The sequence below is a fragment of the Meles meles genome, chromosome 2, assembly GCF_922984935.1.
Source record: "Meles meles chromosome 2, mMelMel3.1 paternal haplotype, whole genome shotgun sequence".
Taxonomy (NCBI): domain Eukaryota; kingdom Metazoa; phylum Chordata; class Mammalia; order Carnivora; family Mustelidae; genus Meles; species Meles meles.
In genome coordinates, this window is record NC_060067.1 from 97858179 (window position 1) to 97874560 (window position 16382).

General features: G+C 37.4%; 1 protein-coding gene across 50 annotated transcripts in view; it reads right to left on the reverse strand.

Annotated features, from left to right (window-relative positions):
- Positions 1-16382, reverse strand: part of ANK2 (ankyrin 2) — a 337670-nt gene that overhangs the window by 46454 nt on the left and 274834 nt on the right. For 13 of the 50 annotated variants that reach the window (XM_045997652.1, XM_045997659.1, XM_045997623.1 and 10 more), the window contains 3 exons: positions 13926-14028; positions 13166-13269; positions 1900-2124 (listed from right to left, as the gene is read on the reverse strand). In XM_045997652.1, the coding sequence (XP_045853608.1) occupies positions 1900-2124; positions 13166-13269; positions 13926-14028 (432 nt within the window). Of the gene's footprint in view, positions 1-284; positions 384-1899; positions 2125-8435; positions 8472-13165; positions 13270-13925; positions 14029-16382 lie in introns of all 50 variants that reach the window. The other 37 variants (XM_045997636.1, XM_045997614.1, XM_045997627.1 and 34 more) reach the window with 7 other exon arrangements.

The window sequence follows — 16382 nt, forward strand, 5'->3', positions numbered from 1 at the left end:
TAACAACATCATAACTAGCACAGAGTACAACTAGGCAGATCTCATGCTTTAAACGAAAATGAAGGTCACAGCACTTTAAGGGAAAAGATATAAAAAACATCACTCAAAAATAAAAAGTCACATACCACAAGGGTCAGAAATGGTCCACTAAAGATAGGTTATACAGAATTTAAATCATAGGGGGGGACATGTCATGGGCACAATGACAAAAAGAGAAATCATATTGCAGAAGGAGGAGAAGAATGGGGGCCAGCAGCCATCAATTTGTTTTAAGTCACTCCTACCCAAGGAATTTGGTTCCAGGAGGCCCCAGCTGAAGGATGCGGCTGACCAAACTTTCTCCCTCATTAAGTGGGGGAGGAGCCGTTGGCAGGTGAAGTTTACTGAGTACATCCAAAGCAGCAGTGAAAGAAAGAACATAAGTAAGCTTCAGGTATTGTTTTCCACAGAACCCCGGCGTCACCGGCTGATCAACAGGGTGAAGTTTGGTTTCACACTGCGTTTGGTTCTGCCCCCTCCATTGGTCACAAAGAGCAAGGAACTGAGACCCAGAGTGTACAATGGAGGCGCGTGGAAGGAGACACTTAGGTGATTGGATCTGTCCCTAGTTACATTCACTGCCAGGGCACGAGCCAAAAAAAATAAACAAAAAATGTGCTCCACAGGAAAGACAAAGCTGTTGGGAATATAATAAAAACTCTGACTCTGTAGAGAGGGCAGATGTTTTCATGGATATTCCTCAACAGATGTGAAGTTTAGTAAAAAGCCTAAAACTACGTGGGCATAAGGGAGAGGAAAGGGCCTGTTACAGAAGATGAAAGGGATTGTTGGGCAATTACTCCAACCATACTGGCATTTCCGATGCAACCCAGAACTTCACAGGCTCCTTCTAAGTCTCTGGTCATTTAGGAGGACATGGGAGGTGGCTTCTATAATTGGGGAATACAGACACTCCTTTTCAGGTGTGAACATAATTTGCAGCAACCTGTTAATCATTTGCTCCAAATTACAAGGCTTTAGAATGTTTCCCCAAGTTCTAAAGCAAATCCTCTCCCCCAAACGACACTGGCAAAGAGTTCATGATTAGTAGGATTTTCTCCCCATTTTTGAGCACAAAGACTTGATATGACAAGACTTAAATACAATTGATTTGTTTCAAAATATTTTGAAACTTGTCCCCCTCCAAAACTTGATCCTTTTGTCAGTTTTCAGCAGTAGCCAGTCATTTCTTGGCACACTGGGACACCACTTCATATATAATAGCAGTGGTACAAACGGAAGGAAGAAATGCCAATCCCTGCTCAAAATTGCTAAAATGAGCCTGGCAGAAGTTGGTCTTGATTTTGTTGTCTTAATGAAAACTACAACTACGGAGATTGTTGGTATAATTTTAAGACTCAAGATAGCAATTTTGATAGCAGAAATGACATCAGACGGAGTAAATTTTTGGATATCTTATAAAGACAATGCTGCTTTCCAAAGATAATCATTCTGTTTTGTAACTACACAGGACTTTAAATGTATGTTTGGAATAGAGTAGTACTTTTCCTTTAGGACTTTACCATGTGAGTCTCAGAATTAAGAACAACAACAACAACAAATACCTACCATCAGTTAAAACATGATTGTTCACATAGGGAGCCTAGCAGCTATTGTCCCATCCAAAGAGAGGGAATCATAGTTCACCTGAATGTTGAACTCTTTAATGCCTTAAAATAAGAGGCATGTGATTGGAGTCAAGCACTGAGGTGCTACTTCCCATTTTTTAAATAATTTTGCAGGGGCCAATCTTCTTTTATGATGTTATCGACGTACCTTGTTTCATTCCATCCTAGTGATCTCATGTAGAGGACACAAGCTCATCGGTGACTAAGTGGGAGGTTTAGCAGAAACCCTTACCCAAGGAACTGAGCACCGGAAGGTCCAACTTCGATCAGGCGACTGGCCAGGCCTTCTCCTTCCACCATTGGCGGCATTGTTGCCAGTCTATGGCGTTTGACCAGACGGCAGGTGACTCGAGTTGGGGCAGTACATTTCCGAGGTGGAATAATGATACGGAGCCCGTTGTGTCTGCATCCTCGCATAGCACCACCTCGGGCATCCACCATAAAACTAACCAGGAAACTAAAAATCAAAATAGAAGATGAGCTGTGTTTTGAAATGCTGGAAGCAGACAGTTGAGATTTGTCAAGTTAATTTTTTTTCCTAATTCTTTGTTCTTTTTCATTTATTTGCATGGTGGCACACTATTCGGCCTTAAGAGTTCCTTCACTTTATGCCAATGCTTTTATTTCTGTTGTGTCGTTGTTTTAGCCTTTGCATTCTTTTGAACTGTACCTAAAGAGTCCCGCTAGTTTTTGTTGACAATGGTGATATTAAATACAAACTGGGAATTAAAGATCTGTCCAACTGACTTAGGAAGTGGAATAAAATTATATAATGAACACTAATGAGTCTTCTTTCATTATAAACGCAAAGACCTCTGCTGCTGTCTAGGAGTGTCCTGAAAAATCCACATGCTGAAATAATGTAAGGATAGAGTAGAGAGGAGAGACCAAATTGCAGTTTTTCTAAACGAATCCAACCTGACTTTTCAAAATTCTATCTTGCCCAACCCATTTTAATATAATTCTAGGACTTAAAAAAAGATTCATAGGCCTTCTCTCAAGACCAAGTTCATGTTCACACATCCTGCTCCAACATCATCTCACCCAGGATGCAGGCTTTTAACTTACTGCATTCTCAAGGAGAAGGAAAAGCAAAAATTAAATGTTTTAGAATCGGCACTGGTTGACATGTACTTTTTCAGTTCTTAAGTAGGAATAGGAAGCTCTCTGCCATCCTGGTCTGACTGAAGCAAAGATGGGGTGGGCAGGAAGTGAAATTATAAACACCCTCCTCTCTGTGTTTTGAAGTGAGAAACCCTGGGCTCATGCTGATGGGAGAGATCTGTGCCTCATGATTTTCCCCAAATTATAATAAATCTCAATGTGGAAAATCACAGCTAAAAATTTAAAAATATAAAGGCTTCTAGCACTATTATTTTGTTATTTTACTAAGTTAATTGTTCATGCATAAAAGAACCATAATCCAAGTGACTTCTTGTTTTAAGTGTACCAAGAGAAAGGATTAGTTTTAAACTTTCATGTTATTTCCTGTGTGATGGTCTTCATGGATCCTGATAGAGTTTAGTTTGACTTCTTGTCACTCTGATAGTCCTAACACTCATTAAAGTCTTGGAGGTGCTCACTTCCTCAAGGAGTGAAAATTAAACCAGGCAATCCAAGTGTTGTACACATATACACAAAGACACAAACAAACAGTGTATATACCCTTATACAGATTACATTATGGTCTCTCCCAATTATTATCACATTTGCAAGATTTTATACGCCAAACAAAGAGAAAAGCAACATACAGGTGTATTACGGATTTACTTGAGCTTAACCAGCCCAAGAACTACATCAGATTCACCACGTCTAGACATTGCATCCATGACAACATTTAAAACATTTGGAAGATATTTTATCCAAGTAAGTTATCGGAGAGAAACACAATACATGATGTTATTTTTAGACAAGTGATGAAAAATATGTTAGCATCTTCTTCATTGCACTACACAGAACTCATGAAGCATGCTGTTAAACAGAAATCCTGTGGCCAGTAATAAAAATGGATGCAGAGGAGCCGGAGTGCCTTCCTGAAGCCCGTCATGCAGAATGAGACCACGAGAAGAGCCGTCACCATCCTTCCCGCATGCAGGAGCCAGCCTAGAACTACCATTCACACCAGCCTTCTAAGTTTTTAGCATAGGGCAAAAACTGGGGAGTATAATCAATGGTTTGGTACTCAAGAGTGGATGTTTCTGGTCTTTATTAAAACACAATGGAAAAAGGTTGGTTGTTTTTCTTATTACTAGTCTCTAAGTATGAATTCTTTAAAAAAATTCTATTAGTTTTTTAAAAGTAGTGTTGCTCAAAAGGATGGGAAAAAACTGATAGCACTTCTAGATGAATAAAAAAGTTTCTTCTCCATTTTATTTGTTTTGAATGGGCTAGGCTATTAATGTCAATTTTTATAAAAACTAGGGGCAAAGACACTAAGTTTTGATCAGTGCTGCTCGAGATGCATTTCAGTATTTCCGACTTTACCTAATTGTTTTTTCATCTTTTGACTATTATCACCACTGATGAACAAAACAGGAAATCAAACTCCTAAGAAATTATTATAATACATCTACTCAATTTTACCAGTCTTTCTACCTTTTGAAGGCATTTAGGAAGCTTTCACACTTATGTTAAATGCTATTGCGTTTCCATTATATTTATTCCAGTGATGACTTATGGCCTATATGATGTCCCCAACTAGAAAAACATGGAGAATGACTTCCAGGGTTGCATCTTCTAAAAAAAAGTGAGTGACAGTAGCTATGTTCTTAGCTGTAACACTGTTTCAACAACTACATGTTTGATTCCTTTCTCTGATTTTGTGTCACTGACTGCTCCTTTTGAAATCCTCTTTTGTTCTCATTTACTCCATAATTTCCCTTTACATGTTGGAGAAGCATACAATGTTTGTTACCCTCCTATTGGTGGGTGCCCTGCATGGAACTGAGGATACCGAAAGTGAAAACATAATGGTTCCTGCCACGTAGCTCACAGTCTAAGACCCAGGTTTCACAAGATGGTTTTGCTTACTCAGAATTACTTTGCTTCCTGGTCAATAAGTGAATTATGACCACATACAGGAGCCATTGTAAGAACCATACTGGCCATGACCTTGTTCTTCCGATGTTCCCCCAGCACCTAGCACAATGTACATGGAGCACATAGTATGCAGTCAATAAATAATTGTTGAATAAGTGAATGAATGGAAGAATGAAAAGAGCAAGTTGTAAGAAGTTGTATATATTTATCTCTAATAAAGAGAAAAGGCAGCAAAACTGAAGGTAATTTAATTGTTTGGTCTCTAGACAGCCAATCCAGTGAGAACTCATTCAAATTACTACACTCTGATATTTCAGCTCAAAAAACAGCAGAATCATTGGGAAGGACTATACTCAATGTTAAATATTCTTCTTCTACAGGTCTTCTCCTGCTCCCAAATAAGAGACCCGATATGAAAAAAAGAAAAAAAGAGAGACTCAATATGTTTATTTCCCGACAGATGATTGGTAGAAAATGGGAGCAACCAAAAATCAAGAGTTCAAATACAACAGAGGAAACAATTCCATTAGGAGTGAAAATTTCATGAAGAAAGAAAAAAGGTTGGAAAATCAAAATAAAAGAATTTAAAGACTGAAATCTGCAAGTAGATGTATTTAACTGTAAGGGTCTCAGCATCCTCTAGATCTGGAAAGTAATACTTAAATACTGCACCCAATCACAGCAATTTGGGAAGAGAAAGGTGCCAATCTGCATAATTCAGAGAAAAGAAAAATCACATTTCCAAAGAAAACAAGCCTTTGTGTCTTTCTCAACTAACTAAAGGAACTAACAGACTAACAAAAGTGACAAGTTCTAGTAAGAGAATTGTCCTTAGCCAGAGAAGAAGGGAGAGTAGAGGGAGTGGAAGGGAGAGGAGGAAGAGACAGTGAGAGAGAGTCAGAGGCTGGGGGTTTGAGAGGAAAGCAAAAGAGAAAGAGGTCAAGAAGCAGAAAGGTTAGAAGAAAGAACTGAAAATTAGTTGTCAAAATGAATAGAAATGTTTATAAGTTCAGCAAGAAAATACTCCATAGAAATCAGACTCAAATAATGTAATTAAAGAATAACAACTAACAAAAAAGCTGAATATGCAGAATTGTACACTAAAAGAATGATTTGTTTCAAATAAGAGGGAATAAGAGAAATAATAATTCAAGTTCTAATGGAAAGTCTTAGATAAAACATGCGAGTTAATCCCAATAGTCTATAATATACAACTGGGTAATCATTTGAACACTTTTATTAAAAATACCAGAATATCAGAAGGTTTCACAATTTGGATAGGTGGTGGAATTAGTAAGGTTATTCTGTGATGTAAAAAACAGACTGTAAGAGACCATTTACTTTTTTGTACCACAGGAAAAAGTACAGGGCTGGAAGCTATGAGTCATGAGATGAATCAGCTCACATACTAGAGATGATTAAATAAATATGATTTTCTCATCTCTTCAGGAGATCATAAAGGGGACAAGATAAAGCTGCAAACATTTGGAGATAAACGGAATTAAAGTAAAAACATGTAATTAAATACGTCCAGAGGAAACGATGTATGTAGGGACTAATGCTCAGCTTTGCTCTCTGTGAGCTTGAAGAATGAAGCCTCGTCTGTTGATGAAGGAGAATCATAATATTACCACTAAGGGTGCAGTGAGGATTCAACCATGCATGGGTAAAGCATTCAGAATTCCATAATAATTCAATAAATGCTTGTTCCTATCACTTTCCTTGCCCTCCACCCAGATGATTTTATGTTTCAAATGTCTTAAAAATTACAGTGCGATACAATACCTAAAAAGGAAAGAAACTAACTTTTATCGCATATCTAAAATGAACTGGGAACTTTGCTAAAGCAGTTTAATGTGACAGTGGGATTTTTACTAGTTTATGAACTTCACTATTTAAGTAAGCTATAAAGGTACTATTATCACCGACCACAAAATCCGGCAAGTACCATGCTCTCTCCTGGATGCCAGCTATCATTAAATCGATCTCGGTCTTGAATCGTTGCTGTAACATCAAGCAAGTCACTTCCTGTCTTCCAGTTCTAATTTTCTCATCCACAAAATGAGAGACTTTGGCCAAATAAACTCTATGGTGATCTGGTGTTAAAATTCTACGTGCCATTTCCTGTTAACTGAAGTGAGGAAACCTACTGAAATGTTTCATGACTGTCAGATGCTCTGTAAGAATTTTTATTTGGAAAATAAACTGCTTTTACTCCAAGAAAAATATTATTATTTTTGCTGTACGGTTGAAACAGTCAACGAACAGTTTTGGAGAAAATATGTACACACATTGCGCTCAACACTGACTGAAGACTTTACAGACAAAATTTATCACAGAATATACTCAGCTTTAATTGCGTATCTTACTCTCCAAAGGAAATTCAGCAATCATGCAAAATAGAAATTCTTACTGATGTTTTTCTAAATTGTGAGAATACAGTGTTATCACAATTTAAAAAGAATAAAAAGCAAAAGCAGTCCACCATTATTATGCAGATGATTTGCCTGCAAATACACAATTTGATTAGCTAAACAGGTACATGCTTTCAGAGGAGGCAGCAGAAAACAATGATTCTGGTTTTTTGAGGACGACGTCCTCCACCCCGAAAGTTACTAACCCTTAGGCTTACTTTTAATTCGTCCAGGACCATGGGGTGGGGACAGGGAGGAGATTACAGCATTCAGAGTTAGTTATTGGGTGAAAATAGGGGGAAAAAAAAGTCTTCAGGGTGCTTCAGTGATCCACATACACATAGCAAGAGGACCTTAAATTAAATCTGGTTTCTGGTTTATGTGAGAAAACATCATGAGCTCTTTCTCCTCTGTAATTCCCTTAATTCCTTCCTCATCCTCTGAATTCCTTAGACTGAAAAACAGATGGAAAATCACTTTGAAAAAAATTGGCTCTAGTTTGTTAAAATCACCAATTATTTATCATCCACTGTGTTCATGTACAGAGACATAATATTTAGTGTGTGTTTCAGAAAAAGTAAAAGGAAGGATACAAAATTTCCAAAAGTGGAAAATAAAAATTGTGTTATCTGTAGATGATCTGTAGCATCATGGTACATGACGGTATAATAAAAATACTAGCATCAGCAGTCTGATAAGAGCCTTTAAAAATAACCTTACTGAAATATAAAGAATAGGTATTTTTAGAACACTGACTAGCATCACCCTATAACACAATTTCCAAAATATCAAAAGGTTTCACTTAAAGCTGTAGTAGCAAGGAAAGGGACTATTAATAAACTTTCAGCCTTTGGGTCACCTAGAATATAGTTTAAACAAACAAACAAACAAACAAACAAACCCTGCTAAGTGACACTTAAAATCATAACCTTTAATAGAACTTTAAAATAGCTCACCCAATTTGCATAATTTCTGGAAATGACATTCTTCAGCTCTATGGAGCACTTTTTCTCACAAAAAGAAATGGAGACACGGAGACCCATGGCCCAAACAGGCTTTCACAGTAGGTCTACATTAATTTTGGTGCAACCCCGCCTGATTTCCAAAGAGATAAAAAAAAGTACCCACTTTCTTTCCACCATAGAGAAAGGGAATTCAGCAATGGCCACGCTTTGGAGAATATAAATCTGCCTCTTTCTCTGGCTAGGTATCTTCACACTAAAGCATCCTGAGATAGGGTATATGCAGAAGGAGATGGTGAAAGGGGCAGAGGGGGAGGCCACATGGTCAGAGAAGGAATTATGCAGAAGTTCACCTGCTGTTGTCACGATCAAGACATGGAGAGGAGCGGCTGCAACAGAACAGATACTTCAGCACAGAGAAGGAATGGATAAAGTGAAATATAAAGAAGGAAATCAGAAGTGACTTTCAACCGAAATATATTACTTATACACCAATACAGTATTCATCGAAAAAAAGATGGAAATACAAATGAGATATAGTTCTATGCAAATGCGGAGAGAAGAGCAAGGTATGGGGGTTCACCGTGACCTCCAGTTGAAGGAACTGGGGATATGATAAAATCGCTGGATTTGGATTTGTAGCCTTATTCAATGCCGGCTAGGGGAGGCCATGTGACCAAGTTTAAGGGTCCACAAGTTTACAAAACATCAAGGGTTCTTACAATGAACATCACAGAGTCTTCTATTTGGTGGGCATAGTTTGTCTCCAAACTTTTCACTCATACTTTTTTTTAATACTTTAAAACTAACGGTAATGCCCTTTTGGGCTTCTACCAAAGAAATGGAAAGAGAAGGGGCACAATTTAAAGAATAGCTTCAATCACAAACAGTAGCATTTACTCTAAGGTAGAGCAGGTAAACATGAATTACCTACTAGTAGGTAAAAAAAAAACTATGCAAACAAAGAGTGCTTTTCTCAAGACTTTCATTCCCTGCTTTGTGCTTTGCCGTTCTCACTAATCATATTGTCTAATCCTACTTTACAGTCCTTTCATGCCTCTTCTGCCCAAGTCTGCTCTTCTGCAAAACCCTCCCTAAGTTTTCACATATGATTCCCTTGCATTTTCAGCACCTGACAATATACAAAAGGATGCATGCTTAATGGACCAGAAATCCAACCTTAAAAAACAGTTGTTTTGACACTTAAAAAATAATTTCCTTGGGGTGCCTGGGTGGCTCAGTTGGTTAAGTGACTGCCTTCGGCTCAGGTCATGATCCTGGAATTCCAGGATGGAGCCCTGCATCAGTCTCCCTGCTCAGCAAGGGGTCTGCTTCTCCCTCTGCCTTTCCCCCTTTCATGCGCGCTCATTCTCTCTCTCTCAAATAAATAAATAAAATCTTAAAAAATAATAATTTTCTTCATCCAAAGGAATTTACCTTCCTGTACCTTAAAAAAAACTAGGGTGTTTGAAATATATAAACAACTAAATTAACTGATCTAAGTATGTGATAAATATTAACACTGTCAAATGAGAAACAGTTTTGACTTTCTTGAGTTTCTAAGATCAACTTCCACTATTTGAGCTAACTGCCTTCACAGGTTTTGTCTTTTTTTTTTTTAACTGCTTTTATTTTTTTAGAGTAGCTTTAGGTTCACAGCAAAATTATCAACATGTTTTTATGAAAAAGAAGCCCTTTAAAAGATCACTTTCTTGTGGACTTCTAGTTACTATAATATTTTGTAACATAACATCATGAAGTGGCATTTAATTGTTGGCACTTGGCTGGCATTAAGGAACTATATAAATAACACCACTGAAATAATAACATTTAAAATGAATCACAAAACTATTACTAGAAACTGTGCCTTTCATTTGTTAATTCATTATGCACATCTGAAATGGAGAAGAATTATAAAATTCAAATTCTTGCCCAAGCTTATGTTGATATGATCATGACTGGGATGCTAGAAATGACTATTGATTAGATTGTGAATCAGTAACACAATCCAAAGAACAAAAACAAAAATTTTTATTTGTCAGCCTTTCTTTGGCCAGATATTGGCTGTATATATTGGGGAGAACAGATTTTTTTTAAGCACTGATACCTACTCTTTAGTAGTCATGGACAATTAGTCATTGGAAAAATAAAATTACTAATATTGCTTATCGGTAAAAGTTGTGTCTTCTATTACTCAAAAATCCCTTTATGGAATCAAATAGAACATTATACACAAAATCAGTAGCATGTGCATCAAAAAGCTGACTTTGTTATCTCCTCTGTCTAAAAATCATTTTGAAGTGGCTTCAGAATTCTCCCAATTAATTAAGGAAAAATTTAGTTCCTTAAAAAATACATAAAAACTACTACTACACAGGTACATCATGTATAATGAACAAGTTGAAAAAAAGAAATCATTATTAGATGATATTATGAAAGTTATTCATATACATTAATATCATGGTAGCTTTCAAATACCATGACACTCAAAATCCTTGTGTTTTCAACATAAGTATTCATCCCATTAGAGTCATCTGTTGCATTGTGTTCAAATTCTAGAGACCCTGCTAGATGACTGATTACCTGACAAAAATAACAGGTTAAACGTTACTATTATAAAGTGTACTATAGTGGTCTTGTCATTTAGAGGATTCAGAATACATTCGGCTTAACTGATTTGGAATTGGTGAAGGATTTGGAAGATGTATATGAGGGTTGTATAAATACTAATGGCTATAATCTATTGAGTTACTTACTCTTTCTAGGCAAAATGCTGATTATTTAAGAAGCATTTAATCCACAAACCTCCTCTATGAGGTCCATAATATAACAAACTCAGATATTTTACATAACCTGCCCAGTTTCACATACTGAGTGTCAGGGTCAGGACTGGTCTAACCCCAAAGCACACTCTTAACCATCATGATATCTCTCTCCCACGGATTATCTTCCAACCACAGAGAGGTGTGTTTCTTAAAAGTAAGGGCTAGATCTTGCTTATCTGTTTTCCTTACTGCCTGGCACAACGTTTGGTACTTTGTAGAATTCAACAATGTGGGAAGAACAAATAAGTGAATGGAAGTGATTAAAAAAATTTTTTTTGAAAGAACTAGGTATGTTCTTTTTGTGAAAGAACTAGAAAGATCTAGGTTAATTACCTAGATCTCCCCAATAATCGAAGCTTTATCAGGCAAATTTGTTCCTTTCTAACGGTGTGGTGAATACATAAAACACACATATTAGGACTACTGCTGCTTGTAGAAAATGCCCGTGCTAAGGCCCCAGCAACAGAGATTCGGATGTAATTGGTTTGAGTTGGGGCCTGGGTATATTTTTTAAAGCTCCAAGGTGATTCTAACGTACATCCAGAGTTGAAAATTATTTACAATCAGTAGTCATGTTTGAAGTTTATAGAAAATTTGGTTTATTACAGATCAAGAGTTTAAAGACCCTTATCTCAACAAGTGGTTAACTTCTAACCACTGGATACTCTTATTTCATCGTTGTCAACTAGAATTGCTTACGCATTTATCTAATTTTATACAATCAGTTTGCATATTGATGTACTTAAGCTGAGTATTTTATTGCCCTTCAGCAGTTAAAAGATTCTAAGAAATTCCTTTTTTAAAGTATTTGTTTTGAAAACTGAAGGATTATCACTTAATACCTTGACTCTTGCAAATTCAGCTACTGATAGTTAATCACACTTTGCCTAAAATAATCTTGTCACTTTGTAGACTCCATATAGACTTCAAATATTTTATTATGGTTTCTAGATTCTATTATCCTCTGATACTGTAGGTCCAAGCCTCTTTTCCCCCTTAGGATGGTTGAGAAATTTAGGAGCATAATGCAATGTTATGCTTTTAGAATAATGTACAGATGTCAGATTTTAATTATTTCATTTTAGATCTAAAAATATGTTAGTAAATTTGGATGAGGTTTAACGTGGTTTTTATTCCCTTGAAATGACTCTTGCATGGATATTGGCTTTTACTTATTTAACAAGGAAAAGAGTATTATGATTAATTTCAGTATCTGTATAACTAATTTTACATTCTAGGAGCCTATAGTAGAAAATTAGACTAAAAGGTCCCAAATTTTCAGTGACAAGTATCTTCAAATATTTTTCTGAGCAAGTGTTTTAGAATAATAAAAACAAGAAAGGATCTACCACTCAAAATAGTTCTGGGGATTGTGGATAAGGAGTTTGGGACAGTAAGTTAAATCAAAGTATTGCACAGATAAAATAAAAGTGGGGCTTTTTAAAAATGAGAATGACAGTGATTAAGTGAAAAATATTTTCAAAGGTTATATATAATAATAAAATTACTACACAGGTTGAAACTACCAAAATGTCAGGGAAAACCCAATTGTCAAGAGGGTTACAATTTGAAACTCCTTAAGAAAATTATTTTCTGCATAACTGAATTCTTACACCTTACAAACCTCTTTAAGTATGTTTGAAATTATTAACTCAAAGTCCTACTTTTTCATGAGTTTATATGAACAGGCATCATTTCTTTAGTAGTGATATAAATATTACCTGAATGACTTTTAGAAGGTGGCTGAGAAGCTAAGTGGTTGTCTTTTTGACATATTCCTACTTCAAACAGCATATGAACTCCTCTATATATTTGTGTGATTCAAACTTCCATAAACATAATTTTAAGTGCACAGATATGTGAGAAAAGGCATTTATTAAACTAGTCAGTTAATCTTAGTACATAGAACTTTCTAGAAACCAAATGATCCTGCTCCTCTTTCTAAGATGTCTTTAAGACAAAATGTGTACAGTAAGGAGGCCACCGGTTTATTCTGGTTAGTGAGCAAGCTGTCTGATGCAATTCTACTAGTTACTTTAAAACAACGTCAGTTTTTCTATGCTGACTTCAACCCTTTTTGCTGGTTCATTTGTGTAGGTAGAGTCCATACTGGATAAAACTTTGTTATTTACAAGTTTAAACAAAGGTCACTTCCCCTGTAAGCTAGCCATCAGCTAAAGCTACTGGACAAAGCTGTTATTTTCACACTCATCTCTTTTTACCTCTTGGATCTGGATACATAATATTGATTTACTCACCCTGAATGAATAGGGCTGGAAGAAAGAGCCACGTTGTCTAAGTTTTCAGTGCCCCAGCTGAGACGGTAAGAATTCCTTTCTGCCTCCTTGGCTAGAGTTGACACCTAAATACAGAGAGCACTGGATTTAATAAAAATACTTTCCTTCACTTAAATAGAATATAATGAACTCTAAAAAGTGGTATCACAGGAAGGTGATATTACCATCTTTTCATTTAAAAATATAAGACCGAGCCATTAAAACATATCTTTTATAACACATTGCTATTTAAATTATACTAATGATGTAAGACCACATTTGTGTAATCGTCTTGGCAGAGAGCAGGTATTCCCATCTACTTCTCTATATCCAACCAGCCGAAACTGATAAAAATCACATCTAAGATTAAAATGTTCCATAACAATCTCTAATGGTTTTCTAATAACAGATAACAATTTTAAATACAAGATATATTTTCACAGGTACCTTTCACTTCCTACCTTCAATGTACCCTATCTCACTTTTTCCTTTTTCCTTTCCAGATTTTCAGAAAGACACTCATTTTCACATGTAACCTCCACAGAAGAATTCAGTCTAGCTGAAGTAACAAGCAGCGTATAGATATCACTTGAGAAAAGCCCTCCAATTCTTATCCCAGCTTGTCAACTGAATTAAGATGATTTCTTTTCAGACAGAAAAACTTTCTCTGGACATTTCCAGCAACAGGTACCGTCGGAAAGCTCTCCGGAAAGCTGAAACGTCAAAGTAAAAAGTCACGTACCTGGTGACTGGGGATGACAACTGTGTCGTCAATCATGGCACTGTCCCTCAGGTAAGAGGCATGGCTCAGGGTGTGAGACCTGTCGGAACTGAAGGATCGGAGGCTGGTAGGTTGGCAGGAGGCCATGGTCATATACCAACAGCAGGAGCAGGGTTGGGAGGATGGAAGGATGAGCCGAGCAGGAGAGTGAAAAAAGCGTGCTATTAGCTAACAGTGCAACTTCCAGGGGGCCACAACTTGCAACCGTGGGAGAAGGAAACACAGGTCTCTGTGTCGCCCTACCTCTCTGTGCAACAACTAAAGGAACACATCTTTTGACTGGTTCCTAGCACTCAATGGCAAGGGCACAAGGGAATCCAGAAGTTAAAATCTGATACTTCTAATCTGATTTATTTTCTCCCCAGAAATGTCTGAAACCAGCAAACTGTAGCTCACTTACTGCCAGGACCAGAGATTCACACAGGAAATCATGCCAGAATAGACTGGTTCAATCTGTGTTAAACGTTAACCTCCCTGCAACTAAGAAAAATACGAGAGGGTGGGGGGAATGAGACCACCCTCAGAGAGCACAGAACGAAAGCGCGGGGTTTCCTCTTCGCTCATTTTCCATTCTTTGCATGCCTCATTCCCCTCCTCTCCAACTGTGAGCGACTGCCCGCGGGTGCATTCCCCTGGAAGGTACAGAGTGAAATGAACTGTGGCCAGAGGCATGCTTCCTGCGGAAGTGGAGTTCCTCTTGTTTGTCTCTGGTGTCTCCAACAATGCAATTTCAAAAGGCAGCATTGTTCCCTTTGCACGTCCTCTGTGTGGCAAGGGAGGCACCAAAGAGTGCTGGTTGCTGTGGTAATAAGACGCAAGAGTGCAAGAAACCAAGTCCAAGCACCAGCCCAGGACACGGACACATCTGTCAGCACAGAAACAAACTGCCAGAGACACAACTGAAAACGAGGCTTGGCTTCAACATGGGATTTAGGCCTTGGGAATCAATGGTTTATATTTTGGATACTTCGGAATTTCCGAGTTCTGAATTATAGATGCAAATGTGATGGGCAAAACCTGACATTTGCATAAGTGCAATTCATTCCTTCCTAATCAATTTGTACGATCAAATGGCAAATAGACTGATGTCTCACAGAAGTTATATTTTATTCGTAGTGGTCCAGGAATTAAATATCCATATTCAAAATAGTAGCCCAAAGCCCATAGGGGAAAAGATATGCAAGCGTTCACGATATTTATAGAAGCAAAGTTTCATTTACTTTCAGCCTGTGGGTATTTGGCCAGTGAAACACTGTAGAATTATGGACTAAGTGTCAGGTTAGCATATTTCTTAGTAGAAGCTATTTTCATTTTTCAAATAGGCCTAATATTGTAAGCTGTATACTATCATTTTTATGAGATGTCAATATAGCCAACTTCAATTATCTTTGAGGAAATCATCATTTCGAAGATAATTCATAGTAATTGAGGGCCTCTCCTTCCTATTCTGCTGTAGTTTTTTTTTTTTAATAAATATTTTTAAAAATGTTTCTAATATTATGATTATTTATTTGAGAGAGAGAGTGAGAGAGAGCATGAGATTCGGGGAAGGTCAGAGGGAGAAGCAGACTCCCTGCTGAGCGGAGAGCCTGATGTGGACTGGATCCTGGGACTCCATGACCGGAGCAGAAGACGAGGTCGCTTAACCGACTGAGCCACCAGTCGCCCCCTGCTGTAGTTTTTATGTCCCCAAAACAGACCTGGAATATTAGAAGGCAAGTGACATGAATTAAAGGAGTTGAGTGATCCTGTACAAATCTTTGCTTATAATGAAATGAAATCTAAATCTAATTTGGTCCTGGCAGCCGATCGATATTGGGGCTGGTTTTACAGGTGTGCAGTTGGGTTTTGATGGTGCACTTCATAAACAGGCTGCAGGCTGCTAGGATTGACTCTGGCCTAACCTTGAATCTCTATCTATGGCTTTAGGATTCAAAAATCCAAACTGTAACTTTATACATGCAAAGGTGCTAATTGATAGGGATGAACAGTGCAAGAGGCACTGAGGTATAGGACTAGACATGCCCGCTCACAACAGCAAGTAGAGACCCAGTCACTGAGGTAACTGCCACCACTGCAAAGGTCTAAACTTGGAAAGAATGCAGCCAGGTCCCAACTGCCACTTTCGGGGAGACACCATAGCTGGGTGGATGTCTGTCTTTGTAGGAATGAGGTATGAAAGAGCTCGTTTGGCTCCAAGCACAGAGCTGCATTTTGCAACCAATATACCAGTAATAAAGGTGGATTTTTGATATTTATCTACCTGATACCGAGCTCTCTCTCAAGAGGTTTGAATCAGGAGGGGAAAAGGGGTATTGGTGTTATTTTTTGTCCTTCCTAAAGCCCCAACAGGAGAAAAAGAAAAAAAAAAAAAAAAAAAAAAAAAAAAAGGAGAGAGAGAAGAGAGAAGGAAAAAAA